Source organism: Oryctolagus cuniculus, chromosome 16 (assembly GCF_964237555.1).
Source record: "Oryctolagus cuniculus chromosome 16, mOryCun1.1, whole genome shotgun sequence".
Taxonomy (NCBI): domain Eukaryota; kingdom Metazoa; phylum Chordata; class Mammalia; order Lagomorpha; family Leporidae; genus Oryctolagus; species Oryctolagus cuniculus.
Window position 1 is genome coordinate 15,612,628 of NC_091447.1, and position 27,969 is coordinate 15,640,596.

Genomic DNA, 27,969 nt, shown 5'->3' on the forward strand with positions numbered 1-27,969 from the left:
GGCGGGGCCGGCTCCCTGGCAGTGGCTGGCGCGCGGCTCCGGCGCCCTCCGCTTCCGCGCCGGCCATGGAGCGGCTGACGTTGCCCGCCGGCGGCGCGGCGGCGGTGGACGAGTACCTGGAGTACCGGAGGTGAGGGTGCGGCTCTGGGACGAGTGCTTGGGGCGCCGAGGCAGGGCGCGGGTGGATCCCCGGGAATCCGTGCGCGGGCTGCTGAGGGAGGTCCGGCATATTGTCAGGTTTCGGGTCTCCACAGCGAACGTCGTTGCCTTCAGGAGTGGGGCTCCCGCGAGGCCCCTCCGCGCCCCTCCGGGGGGCCTCTGAACCCCAGATGGACGCAGAGGCCGGGTGTGTGGACCACGACGTCTGCCTGCAGGTGGTCGCCCCAGGCTCGCAGGTAGTCACCAGGGGTGTCCGGGCACACGGCTTCCCTGGCTGACTGCACACTTGGGACTGTCCCGCTGGTGTAGTCGTGGGTAAAGCTGAGAAGTGCCTGCAGATGCTGAGCAGGAAAAGCTAGCACGGGGAGCCTGATGGGTCAGACCCCATGCCCGGTTCAGGTGAGTCCTGGGCCCGAACTGGGACCCCCCAGCCCATACCCAGCGCACAGGCAGGTACTGTAGCCTCCAGCTCTCTAGGCTGCCTCCCGCTGCGCCCCCCAGCCAGCTGCGCCCCCCAGCCAGCTGCGAGGCCTTGGTGTCCACCGGTGGCTTCAGTGTGTGTATACCTGCGTGGATGGGGGGCCTCCGGTAGCCTCTTGCCTGGTCCAGAAAGTGTTAAGGGCAGGCCTGGTGGGAGATTATTTTTGCAGGCTTACACAGGAACACTTTCCCTGTCAAAGAGATTATCCGGTCCTTTGTGGGCTTGAGGATTTGAGAAGTGGGGATGGCAGGGACCCCTGCTGTAGGCGTCCCCTGGGAGCTTGTTGGAAAGGTAGTCTGAGGCTCACTCCAGACCTATTAATCAGAACCTGTGTTTGAATAGGATCTTCTGGAGGTTCTGGAAAAACAAACAAACAAACAAAAACAAAAACAGGAAAGTTTGAGCTGTGCTGGTTTGGAGCTTAAATACCAAGTTCCGTTCCGTTCCTTTCCTTTCCTTTCCTTTCCTTTCCTTTTCTTTTCTTTCTTTCTTTCTTTCTTTTTTTTGGACAGGCAGAGTGGACAGTGAGAGAGAGAGAGACAGAGAGAAAGGTCTTCCTTTTGCCGTTGGTTCACCCTCCAATGGCCACCACGGCTGGCGCGCTGCGGCTGGTGCACCACGCTGATCCGATGGCAGGAGCCAGGTGCTTCTCCTGGTCTCCCATGGGGTGCAGGGCCCAAGCACTTGGGCCATCCTCCACTGCACTCCCTGGGCACAGCAGAGAGCTGGCCTGGAAGAGGGGCAACCAGGACAGAATCTGGCGCCCCGACCGGAACTAGAACCCGGTGTGCTGGCGCCACTAGGTGTAGGATTAGCCTATTGAGCCGCGGCGCCGGCCACCAAGTTTCTTTAAAGGTTTGCACGTATTTTTTTTTTTTAAAGATTTATTTATTTATGTGAAAGGGATATACAGAGAGGAGGAGAGGCAGAGAGAGAGAGCGAGCGAGCGAAGTCTTCCACCCGCTGGTTCACTCTCCAATTGGCCGCAACGGCTGGAGCGCCTATCCGAAGCCAGGAGCCAGGAGCTGCTTCTGGGTCTCCCACGCAGGTACAGGGGCCCAAGCACCTGGGCCATCTTCTACTGCTTTCCCAGGCCATAGCAGAGAGCTGGATTGGAAGTGGAGCAGGCAGGTCTTGAACTGGCGCCCATATGGGATGTCGGCACTGCAGGTGGCGGCTTTATCCGCTGCACCATAGGGCCAGCCTCAGATGCAGTTATCTTAACTGCCCATCTAAACCCTCGCTCCCTGAACAACTTATTTTGTACTTTCTTTTCTTTGAGATGCCAACTATATTTTTTTCCTCCATAGAAACAGCAGAGGTTAATTTTTCTCATAAAACTGTTTCTGAGATTAAACAGTATATACCTGAGTACCTAACAGAGAGATGAGGTTTTGAGCTTGTGGGGACCCACGTTGTGTTTAGGGCCCATGTCAGCTTAAACTCCCGGCCAGGGATGGGGGTCACATGGATATTTTGGGGTTCTGTTTTTAAAGGACGAAATCATTAGAGTATTTAGCAGTTTCAGTTTTGGCTTTTAGTGAGCATGTTTGCTTCAGAATCAAAGGAGAAATTGAGATGAATGTGGTAATCCTCACTGATAAACCTTGGTCCGTACAGCTGGATGTTACAAATTGATTGACTTTCTCATTGATAATTCTCTTTTATATGACAAGTCTGGGGGAAAAAAGACTCCTCCACCATCACGAAGGCACTTACATAATACTAAAAGGCAGGTTAACGAAAGAAAAGCTTACAAATTCATGCAAATTTTATTTGAACTGGGAGCCTTCAGAAAATGAAGATCCAAAAAGAAAAAAAAAAAAAAAACCAGGGAATCCTGTGTGTGTTGTTTTTATGCTATGTCTGAGAGTAGACAGTCATGGAGAACTATGACTGAAGATGGAAGGCATGTGATCCAGTGGTCATAAACTTGGGGAGCTGAGCAAGGCCTGTTTGTTCAGGTTCTTCTCTGTGTCTTGCGGGCTAAGTATGTACCTTTCCTCCATTAAAGGGAAGGTACCACGGGAATGTTTTCTGACTTGTTTCAGCGGAGAAGGGAAGGGGAGGGGGAGGGTGACCTGCTTGTCCCTGTTACTCAGGTGAGGAGCTGCTGTATTTTGGGGAAGCGTGTCATGAACTGCATCCAAAGGAGAAGTTGTATGACCAGTATGTGTACTTTGGCTACCAACATGTACCTAAAGTAAAAAAAAAAAAAAAAAAAAAAAAAAAAAAAATCAAAGTTAAGACGGCCTTTCCTTTAACTATGCACCTATAGTGTAATTTGAGGGTTAAGTAATTTTACCCCAGAAAACAAATACTCGAGATTCAAGGAAGCATTTGTTGTTGTTGTAGAATTGTTGGTGATGATGATGGAGGGAAACTTTTTACTCCTGAAGAATATGAAGAATACAAAAGGAAAGTTCTCCCCGGGCGCTTACAGAACAGGTTATTCGTGAGCTGGAGGTCACCAGCAGGAATGGATTGTAAACTTGTTGGCCCAGAAACGCAGTGTTTTTGTACACATAGGTAAGATATTTTGTTGCTGTTTTCTGATGATTAGCAAACAAAAGAACTAGCAAAGCATATCCTCCTACAAAGAACACTGTTAAAAATAAGCCTTTATGTAATACAGCGGCCATTATATAAGGGTCTTTTTTTTTTTTCTGAGCTGTGCTTTAAAAATTTCTGTTGTATTCTATTAGAACTCATCATGCTTATTACCTTATTAAACAACTGTTCTCTTCCCATCAGTTAAAAAAAATATACCGGGGTGGGGGGCAGGGACACCCCTCCTGAAACCCATCTGCAGAAGCATTTCTCCACATTTACTATCTGTCCTTTGAACCTTAACTAACTGCTGGGTGGATATAGCTCTTTCAGCAAATAACAATACAAGCAGACTGTTTTTTTTATTACAAATGATCTTGTTACAAGGAAAGCAGGCAGAGGGAAGGAGGTGCATGAGGCCCCGTCACTGACTGGTGTAGCCTGTGTCTGAGGTTCGCATTTTGCTTTGTGTGTGCTCTGCTTTAAGTTTTACTGTGTCCTCACAGTTGTAGAGGTCACAGTCACCGAATCTAAGGCATGGTTTCAGGCAGCAACCTTGACTTTCTTTCCAAGGGAGCCACTGAATGACAACTACCCTGTTTTGTTGGCAGTTTCTGGGGCTCTTCCTAGGAGGCTCTTTGATGGCTGCTGCTTGGTGACTTGCAGTTTGCCGAAGGTTGGCAGGCAGCTGCCAGGATGAGGGATGCTGTATGTAGACTTTATGCTCACCTGGAAAGGCAACCTCTCTCTAACCTCCTTTTTTTTTTTTATTTTAAGATTTATTTATTCATTTTAAAGGCAGAGTTACAGAGAGGCAGAGGCAAACAGAGGGAGGTCTTCCATCTGCTGGTTCACTCCTCAAATGGCCGCAATGCCTGGAGCTGGGCCGACCTGAAGCCAGGAGCTAGGAGCTTCTTCCACGTCTCCCATGTGGGTGCAGGGGCCCAAGGACTTGGGCCATCTTCTGCTGCTTTCCTTGGCCATTAGCAGGGAGCTGGATCGGAAGTGGAGCAGCTGGGACTTGAACTGGCACTCATATGGGATGCCAGCACTGCAGGTGGCGGCTTTATCTGCTACACCACAGCGCTGGCCGTTCACTCTAACCTTGTGGAGGAATGGAGCACCAGGCATAGCTTAGCATCTTTCTGAACTGAAGAGGGGTTTGATAAATTTATGGTCCCTTATAATTTGTGCTTGTGAGAATGTAATGCTGGTTTCTTCACTATCTGTGGTTTATACAGCACAAAACTGACTTTCAAAAACCCAACCCAGCCTTAATGGAGAAGCTGTTCTTTAGTGCTGCTCATTCAGTGGTATCTCTGTCCAAGGCTGATTCCTCCGCCCCCATTATAAAAGTGGCATGAGATTTTTAAGGGTACCTCAGAAAGTTTGTGGAGGGAAAATGTTGGAGTCTCCTCGTGGTGTTTTGTCATACTCACCCACACTTTTTTTTTTTGACAGGCAGAGTGGACAGTGAGAGAGAGAGACAGAGAGAAAGGTCTTCCTTTGCCGTTGGTTCACCCTCTAATGGCCGCTGCGGCCAGCGCGCTGCAGCCAGCGTACTGCGCTGATCCGATGGCAGGAGCCAGGTACTTATCCTGGTCTCCCATGGGGTGCAGGGCCCAAGGACTTGGGCCATCCTCCACTGCACTCCCTGGCCACAGCAGAGAGCTGGCCTGGAAGAGGGGCAACCGGGACAGAATCCAGTGTCCCGACCGGGACTAGAACCCGGAGTGCTGGCACCGCAAGGTGGAGGATTAGCCCATTGAGCCGTGGCGCCGGCCCACACCCACACTTTTATTCAGCCCCCTCACAGAGAAAAGGGAGGACTCTCTGTCCACAGCAAGCTTCTGTGCATCCCTTTTACGTGGCTGTGTAACTATTTTTCTTTATGTAGTCCATTTGTCAGCAGACACAGGGGTCTGTTTGCTTGGGGTTGCTCCAGTGGGGTTGTGACAGCGAAGGAAGGACAGTAGCGTGGGGAAGTGTAGCTCCCTCCAGAAAGGGCCTCCCTCAGAATCAGTTTGCCAGAGCTTCCCTAGCAAGGGTTTGGAGAGTGTGCAGGATGGAGCAAGGGGTGAAGGGGTGTGGGAGGGCTCTTCCTGCCTGCGTTTTACCTCCAGGGTGTAGAAAAGGGGAAAGTGGGCACACTTCCTGCTCACACAGCATACTTCATGCAGAAATCTGACTCAGGCTGGTTTCTGCAACTTCCCTTGTTTGTGGTGGTCTGGCGTCCTTTGAGTGCAGTGTTCAAGGTAAGCCCTCCGGGTTGGTCCTCTGGGAAGCCCCCTCTGAGAGTGAACTGTTTCATTGTTCCTGTGCAGCCCCTGCCCCAGCCTTGCCTGAATGGCACACTCGTGGCTACATATTTAGTTGTCAATTATGTGTGTGTATAAATCCAGCCACTGTTTTCATGATAATCACAGGAGTGAGTATTACATGTGGTTATAAAGTCATGGCAAATAAGACTTTTTTTAAATAAAGATTTATTTATTTGTTTATTATTTTAAAGATTTTCTTTATTTATTTGAGAGGCAGAGTTACAGACAGAGAGGGAGAGGATGACTGCAACAGCCGGAACTGGGCTGATCTGAAGCCAGGAGCGTGGAGCTTCTTCTGGGCCTCCCATGTAGGTGCAGGGGCCTAAGGACTTGGACTATCCTCCGCTGCTTTCCCAGGCCACAGCAGAGAGCTGGATTGGAAGAGGAGCAGCTGGGACTGCAGGCAGCAACTTTACCTGCTTCGTCACAGTACCAGCCCCCTACAAGACTTTTTTTTTTTTTTGTCTCTTATCACACTTTATTTTTTAGAAAGGAGAGAAAAAGAGTGTGATGTGTGACATATGGCACACAGTTTCATCACAAATGGAGGTACAGTCCTTCCTTATCAAGTTTCTGTATCATTTGAGAAACTGGGAGGAAACTCAAGGTCTTCCTTCTTTGGAAAATCATAGTATGGGGGCCGTTGCTGTGGTGTAGTGGGTAAAGCCTCTGCCTGCAGTGCTGGCATCCCATATGAGTGCCAGTTCTAGTCTGACTTCCGATCCAGCTCTCTGCTATGGCCTGGGAAAGCAGTAGAGGATGACCAAGTCCCTGGGCCCCTGCACCCATGTGGGAGATCCGGAAGAACTTCCTGGCTCCTGGCTTCTTGGCACAACTCCAACCCTTGCAGCCATTTGGAGTGAACCAACGGATGGAAGACTTGTCTCTCTCTGTGTCTCTGTCTCTCTGTAACTCTGCCTTTCAGATAAATAAATAAATAAATAAATAAATCTTTTAAAAAACACCACAGTATGTGAACTCAAATACAGGCACTAGAATGTACAGAAATTCAGGTTTATACACAAGAGTGTCAACTCTGAGGGCAGGTGTCCCCAGGCCTGGTATACAGAAAGCACTACACAGATGTCCCTGGTTAACAAAATGAATGAACATCATTCCTTCACTCAGCCGGGCAGGGCAGGCTGTCACGCAAACACAGGGCTCCCATCTAGTAATAAGACCGGCCTTTTTACCTGAGCGCGTCCAGTGCGTACATCGTGCTGAAGGCCTGGGCCCGCGCTGCTCTGTCAGGAGCTCACGCGTGTCCCCTGCAACAGGAGCAGACCTCCAGGCCAGGACTCCGCTGGCTTTGTGCCCGTGGTCGTACGGAAAGCCGGACGGTGTCCAGCCCGTCCTTCCAGCTCCCTGGGTCAGACTCCAGCGAGGGACGCTCTTGGGACCGCGTGTGGCTACCCTACTCGCTACCTAAGACCTCGTGAGGGAGACACAACCAGGACAGGAAGTGCGGCTGAGCTGTGCCCTGAGACACGCGCCCCAGGCTGCAGGCAGTGGCACTGCGCTTCTCTCGCTCGCTCGTCACTTACCCCTGAGGACAAATCCAGCCTGCCCACACCGCGAGAGTGTTTTACAAGACTCTTCCGGGAGAGAGAAAAACGAACAAGGGAACAGCCACCCAGTCCTGCACAGCTCGCCTGGGCGGCACTGCAGGTGTGGCGGAGGGTGAGAGGGAGGTGCGGGTCTAGAGACTCCCCGGCTGGTCCTTGAGCAGCGGATGCTTCTCCTGGCGTCCGGGGAGGAACGCGGCCCTGGCGTGGCCCTGGCCGACATTCAGGCCTCCACCGCCGGCCGTGCTCCTAGCGCTGTTCTCTATCTGTTTGTATTCCTTGTGTTTTTGTACACATAGAGGGTAAGCACCATGACCCACAGGGCCAGGCAGCTAGCGGTGATCATGACCCTGTTTGCCACTCAGGGGTGACAGTAACACGTCGTCGTCCACTGGGTGCCCAGAACCATTGCCCTAGTGCCTCAGCCAGCTCTGGTGTCGACTGTGCCAATCCCTTTACAAGACTTTAATACCCGCATGTAGTCTAGTAGTCCAGTGGTGGCCACAGCTCGGCTGGGTGGGAGCCTCAGGGGCAGGCCGGGTGGAAGAGCAGGTTAGGCAAAGGGGAAAAGTATAGTTTTGGCTCTTCCCTTGCTTTAATCAAGTCTACCTCTTAAGATTCTGTGAAAGATTTTATTTGAAGAAAGGATTTCATTAATAAAAAGTGTAAGAACTATTCTCTAGCTATTTACTTACACAATCCTCATGTTCATATATGGATATATATTTGCTATTAAAGGTACTGTTAATACTCTCTTTACCCAGAAAGCTTTTTCTATACATAGAATTATTTTCTTAGAGTCTATTTTCTTTTTTTTAACATTGTCTTTTTTTTTTTTTTTTAAAGATTTTTTATTTATTTATTTGACAAGTAGAGCTACAGACAGTGAGAGCGAGAGACAGAGAGAAAGGTCTTCCTTCTGTTGGTTCACCCCCCAAATGGCCGCTATGGCCAGAGCTATGCTGATCTGAAGTCAGGAGCCAGGTGCCTCTTCCTGGTCTCCCATGCGGGTACAGGGCCCAAGCACTTGGGCCATCCTCCACTGCCTTCTCGGGCCACAGCAGAGAGCTGGACTGGAAGAGGAGCAACCAGGACTAGAACCTGGCGCCTATGTGGGATTCCGGCACCGAAGGTGGAGGATTAACCAAGTGAGCCACGGTGCCAGCCCTTAGAATCTATTTTCTACAATGGACTTTCTGGGTTAACAGATACCTATTTTGTAGATTTATTTATTTTTTTTATTTTTAAAGATTTATTTATTTATTTGAAAGTCAGAGTTACACAGAAAGAGGAGAGAGAGAAGTCTTCAATCTGCTGGTTCAGTCCCCAGATGGCCACAACGGCCGAAACTACGCCGATCCAAAGCCAGGAGCCAGAAGCTTCTTCCAGGTCTCCCATGTGAGTGCAGGGGCCCAAGGACTTGGGCCATCTTCTACTGCTTTCCCAGGCCACAGCAGAGAGCTGGATTGGAAGTGGAGCATCCAGGTCTCAAACCATCCCATAGTGGATGCTGGCACTTCAGGCCATGGCGTTAACCTGCTCTGCCACAGCGCTGGACCCAGATTGATTTATTTATTTCAAAGGCAGAGTGACAGAGTTCTTCCATTTGTTGTTTTTCGCTCCCTGAATGGCCTCGGTAGCGAGGGCATGGGCCAGGCTGAAGCCAGGAGCCATGAGTTCCATCCAGGTTTCCCACATGGGTGACAGAGACCCAAGTACTTGAGCCATCAACAGCTGCCTCTCCAGGTGCATTAGCCTGACCTGGCTTGTAAGTGGGATAACCAGGACTTGAACCAGTACTTCAGTAAGGGATGTGGGTGATCTAAGTGGCAGCTTAACCACTGTGCCATAAAACCAGCTCCAAAAGATGGGCTTTTTTTTTTTTTTTTTTTTTTTCAGGCAGAGTGGATAGTGAGAGAGACAGAGAGAAAGATCTTCCTTTTGCCGTTGGTTCACCCTCCAATGGCTGCCACGGCTGGCGCACCGCACTGATCCGAAGGCAGGAGCCAGGTGCTTCTCCTGGTCTCCCATGGGGTGCAGGGCCCAAGCACTTGGGCCATCCTCCACTGCCTTCCTGGGCCACAGCAGAGAGCTGGACTGGAAGAGGGGCAACCGGGAAAGAGTCCGGTGTCCCGACCGGGACTAGACCCCGGTGTGCCAGCGCCGCTAGGTGGAGGATTATTAGCCTATTGAGCCGCGGCGCCGGCCAAGATGGGCCTTTTAAATTTTATCAAGACTTTTTTTTTTCTCTTACCACACTTTATTATTTAGAAAGAGAGAAAGAGTATGATGTGTGACATACGGCAGACGGTTTCACCACAAATGGAGGTACAGTCCTTCCTGATCAAGTTTCTATATCATTTGAGAAACTGGTAGGAAACCCAAGGTCTTCCTTCTTTGTAAACCATAGTATGGGGCTGTTGCTGTGGCGTAGTGGGTGAAGCTGCTGCTTGTAGTGCCGGCATCCCACATGGGTGCAGGTTCGAGTCCCAGCTGCTCCACTTCCGATCCAGCTCTCTTCTATGGCCTGGGAAAGCAGTGGAGGATGGCCCAGGCCCTTGGGCCCCTGCACCCATGTGGGAGACCTGGAGGAAGCTCCTGGCTCCTGGCTTCAGATCAGCTCAGCTCTGGCTGTTGCAGCCAATTGGAGAGTGAACCAGAGGATGGAAGACCTCTCTCTCTCTCTCTCTCTCTGCCTCTTCTCCCTCTGTGTAACTCTGATTTTCAAGTAAAAAACACATAAACCTTAAAAAAAAAGAAAAATGGTATCTCATAGTTTTTACTATGCATTTCCTAGATATTGAAATGCGTAGATATTGCATTTTAATATTAAGAACAATGATAAATTTTGTTATTTTATTGTATAGCACCTTATGAGAAGAAACCAAAAAGCCTATTTAAAAATGTTATTTACAGTCTCCTAAAGAGTATGCTATTAAAATATCAATTTATTTTGAAGTTGAAAATAAAATTTTATTAAAATAAAATATTTATTTGGTTTACTTAAATTTCAAATAGCAAGCCTATAGAAGTAAATTTACGTAATGCACTTTGATAATAATTTTTTTTCAGGAATGAACTTGACTTTATTATACAAAGTAGTACAGCAGATCAGAGAAATTTCTTTTTTTTAAAACTTTTATTTAGTAAATATAAATTTCCAAAGTGCAGTTTATGGATTACAATGGCTTTTTCCCCCTCATAACTTCCCTCCCACCCGCACCCCCCCCATCTCCCACTCCCTCTCCCATTCCATTCACATCAAGATTCATTTTCAATTATCTTTATATACAGAAGATCGATTTAGTATATATTAAGTAAAGATTTCATCAGTTTGCACCCACACAGAACATAAAGTGTAAAATACTGTTTCAGTAGTAGTTATAGCGTTAATTCACATTAGACAACACATTAAGGACAGAGATCCTACATGAGGAGTAAGTGCACAGTGACTCCTGTTGTTGACTTAACAATTTGACACTCTTGTTTATGGCGTCAGTAATCTCCCTAGGCTCTAGTCATGAGTTTCCAAGGCTATGGAAGCCTTTTGAGTTTGCTGACTCCGATCTTATTTAGACAAGGTCATAGTCAAAGTGGAAGTTCTCTCCTCCCTTCAGAGAAAGGTACCTCCTTCTTTCATGGCCCGTTTTTTCTACTGGGATCTCACTTGGAGAGAGCTTTCATTTAGGTGTTTTTTTTTTTTTTTTTTTTTTTTTTTTTTTTTTTTTTCTCGCCAGAGTGTCTTGGCTTTCCATGCCTAAAATACTCTCATGGGCTCTGCAACCAGATCCGAATGCCTTAAGGGCTGATTCTGAGGCCAGAGTGCTGTTTAGGACATCTGCCATTCTATGAGTCTGCTGTGTATCCTGCTTCCCATGTTGGATCGTTCTCTTCCTTTTTTATTCTATCAGTTAGTATTTGCAGACACTAGTCTTGTTTGTGTGATCCCTTTGACTCTTAGACCTATCATTATGATCTATTGTGACCTGAAATTGATCACTCGGACTAGTGAGATGGCAAGGTACATGCCACCTTGATGGGATTGTATTGGAATCCCCTGGCACATTTCTAACTCCACCATTTGGGGCAAGTCCTATTGAGCATGTCCCAAATTGTACATCTCCTCCCTCTCTTATTCCCACTCTTATATTTAACAGGGATCATTTTTCAATTAAATTGAAACACCTAAGAATAATTGTGTGTTAATTATAGAGTTCAACCAATAGTATTAATGAGAACAAAAAAAATACTAAAAGGGATAAAGTATTAAATTGTACATCAACAGTCAGGACAAGGGCTGATCAAGTCACTGTTTCTCATAGTGTCCCTTTCACTTCAGGTTTCCTTTTTTGTGCTTGGTTGTCACCGATCAGGGAGAACATATGATATTTGTCCCTTTGGGACTGGCTTATTTCACTCAGCATGATGTGTTCCAGATTCCTCCATTTTGTTACAAATGACTGGATTTCATTGTTTTTATGAAGAACTTTTTTATACTCTGTGCTTCTGTGTGAGTACTTGAAAAAGTTCATGGAAAATGAAATTAAAAGATATCTATTAAAGTTTTGAAGTCTATGCACAAATGTTTCATGGTCTGTATTTTCTGTGAACTTTTTGAAGACTCCTTGTATTAAGGGAATTATATATTTCTTTATATTGCTATGAATTTTTTTAAATAAAAATCTGCAAGAATGAAGATTTTCTGTGTCCAAGGCAACACAGCTGACAGAGATGTTGCATGCTCCAGGGTTTATCTCCACGTTGCTAACAAGAACAAAAAGAAGAAATTAAAGATTCATACTTGGATTTAATAGAATAGAAACTGTAATTTTTGGCAATGCTTGCATTGCTTTTTATGTTTCTATTTTTTTTTTAAGGTATAAGCAACATAAAACTGACTTTGAAAAGCTTCCGCAGCAGCGCCCCATTGAGCTGCCCTGCCAGGTGGCCGGCTGCCGCTGCAGGGCGTTCCTCTACGTCCCTTTAAACGGTACCCAGCCAATTCGCTGCCGGTGCAAACACTATGCCGATCAACACAGCGCTGCTCCTGGCTTCACGTGCAATGCATGTGAGTGTATATATATATATGCCCTACTTTCTTTCTTTCTTTTTTTTTTTTTTTTGACAGAGTTAGACAGTGACAGAGAGAAAGGTCTTCCTTCCGTTGGTTCACCCCCCGGATGGCTGCTACGGCCAGCGCTGTGCTGATCCGAAGTCAGGAGCCAGGTGCCTCTTCCTGGTCTCCTACACGGGTGCAGGGCCCAAGCACTTGGGCCATCCTCCACTGCCTTCCTGGCCACAGCAGAGAGCTGGACTGGAAGAGGAGCAACCGGGACAGAACCTGGGGTGCCGGCGCCGCAGGCGGAGGATTAGCCTAGTGAGCTTCGGTGCAGGCCTATATACCCTATTTTCTTTATCCAGTCATCAGTTGATGGATATCTGGGTTGATTCTATAGCTTAGCTATTGTGAATTGAGCTGCTGTAATCATGGGGATATAGACAATGTTCAAATGCTGATTTCATGCCTTTAGGGTATATTCCCAGGCGTGGGATGGCTGATTGATTGATAGATTGATTTTCAGATTTCTGAGGAGTCTCTAAACTGTCTTGCATTGTGGTTGTACTAGCAGTAGAAGTAGGAACAGGGGCCAGGCGGGTACTCAGGGATTGGAGGTAACAGTCAGAGGGGCCAGGGAATATAGATTTTACTGACTTTGGCCAAGCTCAGTGTTTTTCGTGTAGACAGTTTAGTATCCATGTTTTTAGGAGTTTGGCCTGGTGTTTAGCCTAGTGATTAAGATATCTGTGTCCCCCATCAGAATTTCTGGGCTCCACTGCCAGGTTCGGCTCCTGATTCCAGCTTCCTGCTGTCGTAGGCTCTGGTAGGACGTGGGGTTGGCTGAAGTAATTGGGTTTCCACACCCACGTGGGAGACCTGGATTGAGTTCCTAGCTCTGGCTCCTGGCTTTGGCCCTAGTTCAGTCCCAGCCCTGGCCATTGAGACATTTGCAGAGTGAACTAGCAAAAGGAAACTCTCTATCTCGCAAATAAATAAATATAATTTTAAAATAACGTGTAAGTGTTTAATCTTTCTGCATCTTGATTCAGGTTCCAAGTGTTCAGGATTCCACAGCTGCTTTACCTGTGCTTGTGGTCAACCTGCATATGCCCATGACACAGTGGTGGAGACTAAGCAAGAAAGATTGGCCCAGGGAAAGCCTGTGGGACAAGATGTTCCTTATGCAGCAATGGGAGGACTAACTGGTTTCAGCTCACTGGCAGAAGGCTACATGCGATTGGATGACAGTGGGATTGGTAAGTGATGATGGATGCACTATGAATGTGTGTTGTTTCACAATAGCAAACCCTTCTGTTTGTTAGCACTTTATATTTGTCATGGTTTTTCATCAAATATTCATTTTTATTCTTTTTTTTTAAATTTTTATTTATTTATTTGAAAATCAGAGTTGCACAGAGAGAGAAGAGGCAGAGAGAGAGAGGGTTTCTGTCCTCTGGTTTACTCCCCAATTGACTGCAACGGCTGGAGCTGTGCTGATTCAAAGCCAGGAGCCAGGAGCTTCTTCCAGGTCTCCCACACGGGTGCAGGGGCCCAAGGACTTGGACCATCCTTAACTGCTTTCCCAGGCAATAGCAGAGAGCTGGATCAGAAGAGGAGCAGCCGGAACTAGAACTGGCATCCATATGGGATCCAGTACTGCAGGTGGCGACTTTACCCATTGCGCCACAGCACCGGCCCGCCCATTTTATTCTTAAAAAAGGTTTATTGCCACTATATAACCTATTGTTATTAGAGAAAATTTAGAAAAGACAGAGGAAAAGACTATTACTATCCTAATAGTTGGACTCAAATCCCAGTCTACATACCTTGTCTGTAATAACTCAGTAATATTTCTTTTATTTGGTGAGATACAGTTTATGTGTTATCCTATTTTATACAGTATTTGCTAGTATAACTACTTTATTTTGGAAACACAAAGGTATATATTCATGTAAAAATACATGCACATACTTATGTATATCTGTAGTCATATCCATAACAAGGTGTGTCTGTATATATATGTACACAAATATATCTTCTTGCATGCATATAAACCATAAAGAACATAGGGAAAAGTTTGATAGCATGTATCCCAAACTATTGGCAACAGCTGTACCTTTCTGAGAGTTGACTGGGGTTAGGGAGTTGACATTCAGATTTTTTTTACAACAAACATGTTTTTTGTCTTATTTATTAAAAATTATTTAAAATATGGGGGTGGGCATATGGTGCAGGAGTTAAGATGTCGCTTGGGAGGGCTGGTGTTGTGGCATAGTGGGTAAAGGTGCTGCTTGCAATGCTGACACCTCATATGGGCAGTGGTTCGAGTCTCAGCTGCTCTGCTTCCCATCTAGCTCCCTGCTAATGGCCCTGGAAAAGCAACAGAAGATGGCCCAAGTGCTTGGGCCCCTGCCACCAACATGGAAGACTTGGAAGAAGCTCCTGGGTCTTGGCTCCTGGCTTCAGCCTGGCCCAGCCCTGGCCATTGTTGTCATCTGAACCAGCAGAGGGAAGATCTCTCTCTCTCTCTCTCTCTCTCTCTCTGTAATTGTGACTCTGGCTTTCAAATAAATACATCTTTTTTTTTTTTTTTTTTTAAGCTATTGCTTGGAGCACCTGCATCCTGTGCAAGAGTGCTGTGGTTCAAGTCCCACCTACTTTGCTTCTGCTACAGCTTCCTGTTGATGGGTGCCTTGGGAGACAGCAGACGATAGCTCAAGTACTAGGGCCCCAGCTGTTGCAGGCACCTGGGGAGTGACGGAAGATCTCTCTGTTTCCTTACTAGGGTGCACGTTAACAGGAAGTTGGAATCAGAAGCGGAGCCAGGGTTCAAACCCAGGGATACCAACGTGGGGTGTGGCATCCAAAGCAGGCATCCCAAGTGGCATCTTTTTTTTTTTTTTTTTTTTTTTTTTGAAAGGCAGAGTTAGAAAGAGGGAGAGACCAAGATCTTCCATCTACTGGTTCACTCGCAAATGGCTGCAACGGCCAGGACTGGGCCAGGTCGAAGCCAGAAGCCTGAAACTCCATCTGAGTCTCCCTCACGGGTAGCAGGGGCCCAAGCATTTGGGGCCATCTTCTGCTGCTTCTAACCAGTGCCCATATAGGATGCTGGCAGTGCAGGTGGTGGGGTTTAACCCGGTGCACCATAATGCTGACTCCCCAAGTGGCATCTTAGCTGCTGCACCAAGTGCCTGCCCCCATTACCAAGTGCCTGCCCCCATTATAAACAATCTTGCAGAGAAAAGCCTTGTACTTGCCTCCTGGTATCCTTGGTAGTTTGAAATATTGTCTCCATTTCTTTGTCTACTATGTAACTACGTGGAATTCTGAACTTATCTTTCTGGAAGTCTTGTACAATTCTTAATTAAGTTTATTTCTATTTAATCTCTTTCTATTTTTAAGGGCTTTTTTTTTTTTTTTTTAGAGATTTATTCGTTTATTTGAAAGGCAGAGTTATGTAGAGGCAGAGGCAGAGAGAGAGAGAAAAAGAGGTCTTCCAACTGCTGGTTCACTCTCCAAATAGCTGCAATGGCTGGAGTTGGGCCTATCCAAAGCCAGGTCTCCCACATGGGTGCAGTGGCCCAAGAACTTCAGCCATCTTTCACTGCTTTCCCAGGCACATTAGCAGAGAGCTGGATGGGAAGTAGAGCAATTGGGACTGGAACTGGTGTTCTGATCTGGCACTGCAGGTGGCGGCTTTACCTGCTGCGCAACTGTGCATGTCCCTAAATTTAATCTCCTAAAAAATTAGGTATCGTACATTATTTTTTGTGATTTTTTTGGTATAAAAAAGCAAATGTTTTCTGTTGCTTTTGTTACCAGTCTTAATCTTAGTTTTTGTAATAATTTTTTTTTACAGATAATGACATTTTTATCTCTTTGCAGTATTTATGGCTCATCTTACTTTTGACTAATCAAAATAGTGCTTTCAGAACAGTGCTAAGTAGTAGTGTTGGTAGCTGGCATCCTTGCCTCTTTGTGACTTTTGGTGTCTTATCAGTTAAGTATCTTTAAGGTATAAAGAAAGAATATCTCTGCCTTTTGGCCCCTGAGGGGAGATGGGGTGAAGGCAGGTGAGAGTGAGGAGAGGGAAAGGAAGATGATTTGGTCCTGACTTCAGGGGAAGTAGGGAATGGGGCACAGGGACTGCTCTGTTGAGCACGCACAGTCCGTCAGGTGACTCTGACTGGAGTTCGATTCCTTTATGGTACAGGAGTCTCTGATTCCTAGCTCTCTGGGGTGCTTGGAAGGCATTGGAACAGCTAAGAGGCAGCAGGCCTGCCCTTGCATCTGTCATAGTAGGGGCCAAGATGACCCCAGAGCAGAGCAGAGCTGAGGGATTCAGGGGAGGAAGTGGCAGGTATTGAGGGGTCTTGTCCTTGAGAGGGCAAGTATGAGTTCCTGTAAGCTGGGGCCAGCCGTGAGCCGAGCTGAGCAGCTCATGGGGTGACCTGTGCCCTTCTTGTATAGCCCCCCTGCCATGTGGGCGAGGGGCGGGGGGTAAGGAGGAGACAGGGATTGCCCACACTGTTGCCACTGTGTCTCCACGGTAAGGCAGGTTCACCTGCATGGGGTGTGGTGTTTGTGAAGAGGGTGGAACTGTTTCTCTGCAGTTTCAGTCTTTTGGGCCTGGGAGTCAGTGTATTTAGCAGTTGCTGTTTGTGGTTTGTGGTTTGGGGTTGTGGATGTGCCCTCATTTTATCGAAGAAGAAACTTTCCATCTTTGTGTTTAGTTGGTTTCCTAGCAAGGAACAGATTAGAAGTGCAATCATTCCACCTCTTCGCCCAGAGGGGCCTGCCAGTGCTTTGCTCTAGATTGTGTTGTGTAACTCCGGGGTCTGTGCTGGTTTGGCACTTCTTTGCTGAGATGCACTTACATCATTGCGTGGTATTTTTTCCACTGTGATAAAGGTCTGTGAGAAATGTGTTGAGAAAGGCAAAAGCACTTTTTACCCTTTTGCCTTTACTTCATAGGGCAGCTAAAAATCTAAATAAAAGTTTCTATTATATGAAGGATTTTCCTGCTGGCTCTGTTGCAGTTGAAATTTATTTCACATTAGAAATAAGACCTAGTTTGTATCCTAATACATAGAGATTGAATTTTCATCCTCTGTTTATTTTGTTCCCAGGCGCACCTTCAGTTGAATTTTTAGATTCTCCCATTACGGCTGCAGACCACCCGTTTCTAAAAGCATTCCAAGCACCGTCCGGCTCTTCTCCAGAAACACTGGCAGATGGTACTGAAATTAAACTGAGAAATACTTTTGTGTGTCAGAAATGTGAATATAAAACTTTGGTTTGTTTTCTAGGCTTCTGTCTTTATTACTATAATTTGACTTCAAGTAAATCTTTCATTTTACTTTCCTCTATAGTGACGAGGCACTGAGAAAATGCAAGCAGCTTCTTTTTATATTGGAAAAAGTTGCTAAATCTGAGAATTGTTACAGTCCTGATAATACTATAATTTAAGTTGTTATTTAAATTTTTTTTGAGAGAATCATGTCTCTCATGTAGGTGGCAAGAAGCCAATTACCTGGGCCGTCCCTGCTGCCTCCCAGGGTCTGCATTAGTAGGAAGCTGGACTCAGGAGCAGAGCTGGGAATCAAATCCAGGCACTCCCGTGTGGAATGTGCGTGTCTTAACCACAAAACCAAAAGCCTGCCCCTATAATTTGAGGTTTTAAGCATTTTTCTGGTACGTTATTGTAGTGTTAGAATAAGAGGGCTCCCTTGTGGAAGGGTTGCCTGGATCCTTTGGGTTCTCTTAAAGTGATGTAATCCAGTGATAACCATAGCTTAGCAGGGTTTTATTATTTATAAAGTAAGAACAAAGAGAATTTCTCATTTAAAAAAAAAAGATGTATTTATTTATTTGAAAGGCAGAGTTACAGAGAGGGATAGGCAGAGGCAGGGAGATAAGTTTTCCATCTACTAGTTCACTCCTCACGTGGCCACAGTGGCCGAGGCTGGCCAGAGGGAAACCAGGAGCCAGGAGCTTCTTCCATGTCTCTCACATAGGTGCAGGGGGCCCAAGCACTCAGGCCATCCTCTACAGCCTTTCCAGGCCGTAGCAGAGACCTGGATCGGAAGAGGGGCAGCGGGAACATAAACTGGCGCCCATACAGAATGCTGGTGCTGCAGGCGGAGGAGGCTTAACCTACTATGCCACGGCTCTGGCCCCTCACAAAACTTTTTTTCAGCACATGTAACATATGATTGCTTGCTTCTGGTCATTCCCTTTGATGAGTTTGGTAGTGCACCATTCAGACACAACTCACAGCCAGGCATTTGGCCTAGAGGTGAAGACGTGTGCCTCACATCAGGGTGCCTGGCTTCTCCTGCTAGCTCTGGCTGCTGACTCCAGCTTCCTGCTAGTGCAGACAATGGGAGCAGCAGTGATTCCTCAAATCACTGGTGTCCTGCCCCCCATGGGGGAGACCTGGACTGAGTTTCCAACTCTTGGCTTCAACTCTCGGCTATTGGAGGCATTTGGATAGTGAACCAGTGGAAGGGAGTGCTTGCTCTCTCTACCTGTCCATTAAAAAAAAAAAAAAAAAAAAACAAAAAACACCTCAGTGAAGGTGAGTGAGCCTTCAGGAGGCTTAGCTCATATGATCTGGACCCAGCATTTCCAGGGGAATGGATACAGAGAACTTACTTCAAGCAGTATTTCTTATTTGTTCAACAAGGCTTTAAATGAAGAGACGATGGTTGTACTCTAGTGATTCTTTGCAGTTGATGTTTCTGTGTTGCTGGTTGAGGGTGGATGCATGTGCTTTCAGAACTAGAACTGGTGTTTAAGTTGATGCTCTGTTTTCCTAGGCTCTTGGGCTCCCTACAGGGAAACCCAGATTTTCTTTCCTGAAGCAATTTTCTTTTTTTTTTTTTTTTTTACCTTTTTTTTTTTTTTTTTTTTGACAGAGTTAGATAGTGAGAGAGAGAGAGACAAAGGTCTTCCTTCTGTTGGCTCACCCCCCAAATGGTCGCCATGGCTGATGCTACACCGATCCAAAGCCAGGAGCCAGATGCCTCTTCCTGGTCTCCCATGGGGTGCAGGGCCCAAGCACTTGGGCCATCCTCCACTGCACTCTCGGGCCACAGCAGAGAGCTGGACTGGAAGAGGAGCAGCCAGGACTAGAACCCGGCGCCTATATGGGATGCCAGCACCGCAGGCGGAGGATTAACCAAGTAAGCCACATTGCTGGCTCCCTCCTGAAGTAATTTTCAACACATGAACTAGTGTTTCATTAATTTTACAAAGGGAATGCCATGAAAGATGGTTAAAATATTTTAGTTGCTTTTCAAAATTTTGTTTATTTGAGAGAGAACAGGTATCACCTAGTGGTTCATCCCCAAATACTGGAGAGCTGGGAACTCAATCCAGGTCTCCCATGTGGGTGGCAGTGACTCAGCTACTTGGGCCATCACTTGCTACTACTTCCCAAGGTCTGCAGTAGTAGGAAGCTTTAATCAGGAGTGGATCGGAGACTTGGACTCAGCCGCCTTTCTGATAAGGGATGTGGGTGTCCCAACTGATTCCTTTTTTTCTTTCTTTTTTTTTTTAAGATTTATTTATTTATTTGAAAGTCAGAGTTACACAGAGAGAGGAGAGGTAGAGAGAGAGAGGGAGAGGTCTTTCATCCGCTGGTTCACTTCCCAACTGGCCACAACAGCCAAAGCTGTGCCAATCCAGAGCCAGGAGCCTCCTCTGGGTCTTCCACGTGGGTGCAGGGGCCCAAGGACTTGGGCCATCTTCCACTGCTTTCCCAGGCCACAGCAGAGAGCTGGATCGAAAGTGGAGCAGCCAGGACTCGAACCGGTGCCCATATGGGATGCCGGTGCTTCAGGCCAGGGCTTTAACCTGCTGCGCCACAGCACTGCCCCCTCAACTGGTTTCTTAACCACTATGCCAAATGCTAGCTCCTAAAGTACTTTAGTTTTGAAAAATGTTGAAGTAGATAGTATCCACTCTATGACACTATACAAAGCCAAGCCTTAGTAATTTCTTCTATGCATTACCTAATAATTGTAATATGGATTTTTAGTTATAAAATGTAAAACATAGTTAAACAGAATTAAGTGTACTCTTATATGGAGTAGCTATATAGTGTTATTTAATATGAGCCAGTTAAACATTTCAAGAATTTTTGCCAGTGAAAATTATTTTTGCCCTATGATGCTGTTCTTTCCAAATAAGAACCAATTTAAGTAGAACCAATTATCCATTTAGGTCATTTCTGGCTTGAGAAAAGAAAACATTATCACCTGATAGGAGGAAACTTTTCTTTTTTCTTTTTTTTAAATTTCAGGGAAATATATAATGATTTTTTTTCCTGGTAGCAGGTACAAGTGGTCAAGTTTCTACCTTACGGAGATCTGAAGAGGACGATATGGCTTTCTTTGAAAGGCAATACCAGGAAAGGGTACGTTTGAAAAAATCTACTTGCATTAAACATTTGCTTGTAGCAAAAACGCTGTAGAATCACTATATGTGGAATAGGGGACATCATTAAAACTAATTTATAAAGTCTTACAGCTGGTGTTAGGTCTGAGGCTTAGAATAATTTAGACATAAATAGCATGAAGGAATAATATGATATATGAAAGCACTCAACAGTTCATGGCAAAATGGAATTAGAAGATAGTGTGAATTTTCTGTGAACTTTTAAAGTACCCTTGTATAGTACACTGATTGATTTATGAAGGTCATCAACATTACATACACAGATATAGTGATCAATAATCAATATCAGCCATCAGATTTGTAAATTATCTGTATCTTGAATTTTTTTAAAACACACGTACCTTTTTAAATTTAAAAATATTTAGTTGTCAAATAAAGACAGTATATTTTGAATTTTTGATAGGCAGTGTTTCTTCTTCTTAGAGACTGTTGGGTATATCCAGACTCAGAAATCACTCAGTAGTCTTTAAGGAAGAGAACACTAAAGAGAAACATATTTTAACAATTCCCAGGACTCAACAACTATAGTCTTGATGTGTTCACAGCTTTTGGTAATGGTCATTTCTGTCAGTTCCTTACCACATTGTAAATGCCTTGGGGATAAACATAGTATTTTATTCATTTTTGGTTTTTCCCTGGTACCTAGTTCAGTACCTTTGTAATAAGTTTCCAATAACTATTTATGGAAAATTGAGAAACATTAACACAAAAGTAATTGATATCCTCTTCCATAAATGTCAACGACTTATACTTTTGATAAGTTTCAAGGCAATATTTCTATTTGAGAGTTTTGTTTTTGCTCTTTGCTAGGTGAAAGAACGTTGACTTGCTGAGGTGTGAGGAATGGTATTTCAGCTGTCTGGCTGAAAGTGCTTTCTTGAGGATTATTTTGTAGTTGCTTTGCGGGCATGAAAGGAAGGACACTTCTGTCACTTTTTGTTGTGTCCTCTTCCAGGCTGACAATCGCTCATCAAATCACTGAAGGTGTGAGAAGGGCAGAACACGAAGTACATTTGCCATACAGAAGCAGAGGGAGTGAGTAGGAGACAGAGAGGCCACCGATTTGGTGGCTGGTGAGGGCCGCAGTAGGTGCCTCCTCGCAGTGGGGTGACAGCTCTCTGGGACCGCCACTCTGATTCAGGAGGGCTCTGCTTTCTTCTATTTTTGGCTCTGCTTTCTGATCACCTCCCAGGAGCTCCACCTCTTAATACCATCACCTTGTTGATTAAGCTTTAGCATGTGAATTTGGGAGGACACAAGCACGCAGACCGTAGCAAAGAGAAGAGGTAGTCAGACAAGTGGAAGAGAGCTCAATGGTCAGAGCAGCGAAAGAAAGGACTGTTTTTGTAGCAGCAGCATCGTGGGTGGGACTTACACTCCTATCAGTCTCCATTCTTGGAAAATACCCACTCTAGGTGTACACATTTTTGGAACATACATAGCTGAATTTAAGTTTTTCCTCATAGTCTTATGCATGACTAGGTTCTGGGGCCTGCATTCCTCTCCAGAAGCCTGAGAAGTGATAATTGCCTTGAAAATGTGTTAACGATATTTGCTTGTGGGAAGATAATGAAAAGAGTTCTCTGTCAGTGCTTTCAAGGGCCTACCTTGTCTGTTATAAACAAATCTGGAATTGCTGGATTTGTGAAATGTAGTTTATACCTTTCCGTCCCATGTGATTTATGAGTGGCAGCTTACCAACTCCCTAGCCTGTGTGGTTAATGGAGTGTAAACTAGAGCCAAGCCTGATGGCTTCTCAGAGCTGACCCATCCCCTATTCACTGCTGGGATAGTCCCTCTCCAGAACCACTGAAGGGAGGAGGATTGTCGGGAAGCTGCATCTGATGGCTCAGTGCCTCCCGCAAGAGCAGTGCTCAACGTGCATCTGCTTTTTGCTTGTATCTGTAGCAAAATCCATGGGCAACCTTTGGCATAGGGGACGAATCTGTGAAAAGTATAAGCTGACTTTGATAACTGCAGCCTTTGTGGTAGTTTACCCATTACTTTTAGACACAATTTTAAAGTTGCTTTTTTTTTTTTTTTTAAAAAAGACATTTATTTATTTTATTTGAAAGGCAGAGCAACACAGAGGGAAAAGCAGGGAGATATGTCTTTCATCTGCTGTTTCACTTCTGGGCCAGGCTGAAGCCAAGAACCAAGAGCCAAGAACTCCATCTTGATCTCCCACAAGGGTGGCAGGAGCCCAAATAGTTGGGCCACCTGCTTTCTCAGGTGCATGAACAGGGAGCTGGATCAGAAGTGGAGCAGCCAGGATCCAGACTGGCACAGGCACTCTGATATGGGATGGTGGTGTTGCACGAGGTGATTTAATGTGCTGCATCACAATGCTGGCTCCATTATATGGCTTCTTTTATGTATCATATCACATTACTACAAATCTAACATGTAATTTATATATTGGAAGGGAAAAGGGATTAACATTTGAGTGCTTTCTCAGTGTCTAGATCTTTATATATGACGGGGTCTTCAAAATGCTCATGGAAAAGTGTACTATTAAAAAAACCTGCATGGGCTAAAGTTTTTTTGTACCCAATAAACTTATCTTTTAATTGCATTTTCCACAAATGTTTTGAAGTACCTTGTATATTATTTATACCTTAAGAACAACCCTGAGAGGTAGCTATTACTGTGACCTTTTTTACAAATGAAAAACTATGGATTAAATAACTTGTCTAAAATGCTAATACAAGAGTCCAGGTAGGATTCAAATGCTCTTCTGTTAGACTCCAAAACCCATCACCTTTGCCTAAGAATACGGGATCCTTTGGGGATCCTTCATGTGACATCTTGGCTGCAGGAGTGATGAGTGTGTGGTTTCTGAATAGGAGAATAGGATTCCAAAACAACTCAAAGAGGAGAGTGAGTGAGATAAAACATGAGGAAGAAACAGAGGTTGGAGTCATCTGATTTTATTACTGGGAATTTTTTACTTACAATTTGATGGGGTTGGGAAGACTGATTTTACTAGGCTCCTGTCGCTCTAGAAGGTAGGAGGCCGTGCCTCTGCCTACTGTGCCGTTAGTTTTTCCCCTTTCTCTAGCAAGGGTAAGGCAGTGTTGCTGCCATTGGGAAGATTTCTTGTGATTGAGTGGTGGTGAGGAAGAAGCAGGTGGACTTTCTTCTTCTTTGGGGTCCTTCAGCCCATAGCAGAAGTGCAGAGGTGTCTGGAAAGTCGGAAGGCCACTGCTTAGGCGTGTGTGCAGCTGCTTTGTGTTAACCTCGGTGGAGGAGGTAGTGTGGGACTCAAGCCTGCCCTCCAGTGTGAGATGCTGGCGTTGCAAGCACCGCTGCACCTGCTGCCTCACGACGCCTGGCCCCTAGGACAGGCATTCAAATGAGGTGTGTGCGGCCTTCCTTTCTTCACAGTGCTTTACAAATGATTATATCAGTGGATGCTTTAAACTTACAGGTGAAAATGGAAAAGGCTGCTAAGCAGAAAGGCCAAGCTCCACTGCCATCAACTACAAGGCCACAATGAACACAACTGGGCAAATCGCAGCCGGCATCTGAACTGTCCTTTCATGTAATAATATTGTTCATTTTCTCTTGAATTAATTTCTTTTTTTTACTGTATAAATATATCTTTTTAGATGTTTAATTTATTTAAATAAGTGAAAGTACCTTATATTATTTTTGTCAAAATTTTATCACTTTACACTTTGTATATGCTTTTGCTCTTTCCTAACAGATGAGGTTGTTTTCACAGGAGGCAAACCCTGAAAATACAGTAAATATGTTTAAGTCTATCAAAATTTAATTTTTCAGGCTATCTAAAAATTAAAGCTGTTATTTGAAAATATGTAAGGGCCACTTTGCCATCTAAAATAGTAAGTTGAAATTGTTAATTTTTTTTATTGCTCAAGCTTTGTAATGCTGGTTTTTGATGTATGTTTTTATAAATAAACATGTACTTTGAAGCTACACAACAATTTTATAGTGATACGTGGTCATTTTCAGTGTGACTGGACCGGATCCTCTCATGTGCCACTCAGGTCCTCACGGCCCCACTGCTTCCTGCAGCACCGCTGTGAGACGCTTTGAAGCCGGCTCTGACAGCTTCACATGGAGGCCGTTTGATGCCATCTGTCTGGGTCCCACGTCCGGCTCTTTTGATTGTTTTGCAGGGATCTTCTGACACGGTGGGTTGGGATGCCCACTGGGTCATCACTTGCAGCCCAAAGATGTGGGAGAGCTCATGACCTTGGGGCCACCCTTGATTAATGGTAGGTGGTAGTCCAGAAATTCATGCTCTCCCTGGGAAGGTAATTCCGAGATGCCTTTTCTAAGCTTCTTCAGAAAATCTTGTAGGATTGAGCACCAGTCACCCATAGCGGTGACCCAATAATATGAGGGTACTTCAAAGAGCTTGTGGAAAAGTGGAATTAAAAGATGAGTTTAAGCCGGCGCCGTGGCTCAATAGGCTAATCCTCCACCTTGCGGCGCCGGCACACCGGGTTCTAGTCCCGGTCGGGGCGCCGGATTCTGTCCCGGTTGCCCCTCTTCCAGGCCAGCTCTCTGCTATGGCCAGGGAGTGCAGTGGAGGATGGCCCAGGTGCTTGGGCCCTGCACCCCATGGGAGACCAGGAAAAGCACCTGGCTCCTGGCTCCTGCCAGGATCAGCGCGGTGCGCCGGCTGCAGCGGCGGCCATTGGAGGGTGAACCAACGGCAAAAGGAAGACCTTTCTCTCTCTGTCTCTCTCTCTCACTGTCCACTCTGCCTGTCAAAAAAAAAAAAAAAAAAAAAAAAAAAAAAAAAAAAAGATGAGTTTAGGGGTTGTTGCTGTGGTGTAGTGGGTAAAGCTGCTGCCTGCGGTGCTGGCATATCATATGGGCACCAGTTCGAGTCACGGCTGCTCGGCTTCCAGTCCAACTCCCTGCTGGTGCACTTGCGAAGGCAGTGGGAGATGGCCCAAGTGCCTGGGTACCTACAAGCGTAAGGAGCTTCTGGCTGTTGGTTTCAGATCAGCCCAGCTCCTGCCATTGTGGCCATTTGGGGAGCGAACCAGCAGATAGAAGATATCTTTCTCTTTTTCTCTCTCTTTCTGTAACTCTGCCTTTCAAATAAATAAAATAAAAAAATTTTATTTTGGTGCCCCAAATTTTTGAATTCTTTACAGTTTTTTCATAGTTGCATTTTTCATGAACTTCTTGAAGAGTCTTCATATACATGGATTTCAGAACTTTTTGTACCAAAATAAGCTTTTTAAATTTTTTTATTTTTATCTGAAGGGCAGAACATGAGGCAGGGGAGAAATCTCTTCCATCTACTGGTTCACTTCCTAAATGGCTGCCCCAGCCAGATCTGAGCCAGGCTGAAGCCAGAAACAACGAGCTCCATCCTGGTCTCTCACATGGGTGGTAGGGGCTCAAGTAGTTGTTCCATCTTTCACTGCCTTCTTGGACATACTAGTAGGAAGCTGGGTCAGAAGTGGAGCAGCTGGATTAGCACTGGCATTTCCAGTATGGGGTGTTGGTGTCACAGGCAGCAGCTTAAACCCACTGCACCACAATGCCAGCCCCTTAAACTTATCTTTTAATTCCATTTTCCATGAACATTTTGAGGAATCCATGTATATCCTTATTTTGCTCTTCTCTTTCTCCGTTTTCCACTACCCCATCACTCCCTCTGGTTCCTTCTGATCACACAAATTACCTGTGTGTGAACACTGATCTTAGACTTTGCTTTTGGGTGTGGAGTAGACTCAGGAGAGAATGATTGCTTCTAAAATGGCCTTAGAAAGCAAATTCTTGGAAGCCAGTGGGTTAATCCTCTGCCTGTTGCACTGACATCCCTTATGGGTGCTGGATCTAGTCCTGGCTGCTCCTCTTCTGATCCAGCTCTCTGCTATGGCCTGGGAAAGCAGTAGAAGATGGTCCAAGTCCTTGGGCCCCTGCACCCGCGTGGGAGACCTGGAAGAAGCTCCTGGCTCCTGGCTCCTGGCTCCTGGCTCCTGGCTCTTGGCTTTGGATTGGTGCAGCTCAGGCCATTGTGGCCATTTGGGGAGTGAACCAGTGTATTGGAAGACCTTTCTGTGTCTCTCCTTCTCACTGTCTGTAACTCTACCTCTCAAATAAATAAATAAAATTAAAAAAAAAAAAAGCAAACTCTCAGGATGGGATTCTAAGACTAGGTCAGTTACTTCAGCAGACGTGGATAAAAAGGAGGAAGGGAGGCATTTGCTTGTGTGGTCACTGTATCCTTTCAGTGGAATGGGACTAACAAGGACCGAGGTGTTGGTTAGTGATTGTTAATTGCCTGCGAAATCTTGTGAAAAGAAAATGATATGCATTCCTGTTTGGCCACATAATTCAAGGTATTCCGTGAAAGCCAGAGTCCCTCCATAGCACCCTTTAAGGAAAATCTCATCTACAAATGCAAGGAAGACCGCCAGCCATCAGGTGCACATCTAACAGAGAAGGCGGCAGGGCCGTGCAGGGGTTACATACACAGCCGTGGCAGTCTCATCCTCCCCGACAGTCAGCTTGTGACAGGCAACAGGGGAGCACGGACAGAGAAATGGGACACTTGTATTGGTGGGCCTGGAAGCTCGAACCCTTAGGTGCCCTTGGACTTGTGAGCTGGCAGAACAACATCTTGTAGTTTTCTGGCGAGGGGCAGCCTGCTCGCGCCCTGAGTTGCTGCAGAGGTGCTACGTGAGGCAGTTGCATCACAGGATGACACTTCTTAGCTCTGGATCAGTAACTCCTGATGCTGGGCGTCACAGTCCCAGGCGGGGAAGTTCAAGGTGACTTCAAAAGGCTCGTGGAAAATGGAATTAAAAAGTAAGTTTATTTTTGTATAAAACAATTTTAAAGCCCAGTGACAATTCTTTCATTATACATGTTTTGAATGAATTTTTGGAGGATCCCTCACACAGCCCTTCATCAAGGTGGATGGGTTACACCATGAATGAACTGCAGATTCTAGTAATGCAGGAGTCTAGGAAACAAGTGTGGGAGGAGATCTTGAAATGTTGGGTTGGGGCCGGTGCTGTGGCACAGCAGATTAAAGCCCTGGCCTGAAGTACTGACATCCCATATGGGCACCGGTTTGAGACCTGGCTGCTCCTCTTCCAATCCAGCTCTCTGCTATGGCCTGGGAAAGCAGTGGAAGATGACCCAGGTCCTTGGGCCCCTGTACCCACATGGGAGACCCAGAGGAAACTCCAGGCTCCTGGCTTCAGATTGGCGCAGCTCCGGCTGTTGCGGCCATATGGGGAGTGAACTATCGGTGGAAGACTTCTCTCTCTCTCTGCCTCTCCTCTCTCTATGTAACTCTGATTTTCAAATAAATAAATCTTTTTTTTTTTAAAAAAGAAAGAGTGTTGGGTGGAAGATAAAGCTTGA

The 27,969-nt window shown here is 45.8% G+C and overlaps 1 protein-coding gene across 4 annotated transcripts; it reads left to right on the forward strand.

Annotated features, from left to right (window-relative positions):
• FAM221A (family with sequence similarity 221 member A) lies at positions 1 to 24,551 on the forward strand. Of its 4 annotated transcripts, none has more exons than XM_008261537.4 (7): positions 1 to 130; positions 2,996 to 3,169; positions 11,954 to 12,144; positions 13,185 to 13,391; positions 17,268 to 17,375; positions 20,478 to 20,560; positions 24,032 to 24,551. In XM_008261537.4, the coding sequence occupies exons 1-7, from the start codon at positions 66 to 68 to the stop codon at positions 24,098 to 24,100; spliced, it is 897 nt and encodes a 298-aa protein (XP_008259759.2). In that variant the 5' UTR covers positions 1 to 65; the 3' UTR covers positions 24,101 to 24,551. The 4 variants fall into 4 exon arrangements, with proteins under 4 accessions (XP_008259759.2, XP_051708786.2, XP_008259760.2 ...); XM_051852826.2 differs by having other exon boundaries at positions 20,481 to 20,560; positions 21,557 to 24,551; XM_008261538.4 differs by having other exon boundaries at positions 20,481 to 20,560.
• Positions 24,552 to 27,969: the final 3,418 nt, after the last annotated feature.

What these genes read in the sequence shown, in the direction of transcription:
- FAM221A (XM_008261537.4), top strand. Translation starts at nt 66, where the DNA reads ATGGAGCGGCTGACGTTGCCCGCCGGCGGCGCGGCGGCGGTGGACGAG. An exon ending in CAGTGTTTTTGTACACATAG is followed by an intron (nt 3,170 to 11,953) that starts GTAAGATATTTT and finishes TTTTTTTTTAAG; the next exon opens with GTATAAGCAACATAAAACTG. An exon ending in ATTGGATGACAGTGGGATTG is followed by an intron (nt 13,392 to 17,267) that starts GTAAGTGATGAT and finishes TTTTGTTCCCAG; the next exon opens with GCGCACCTTCAGTTGAATTT.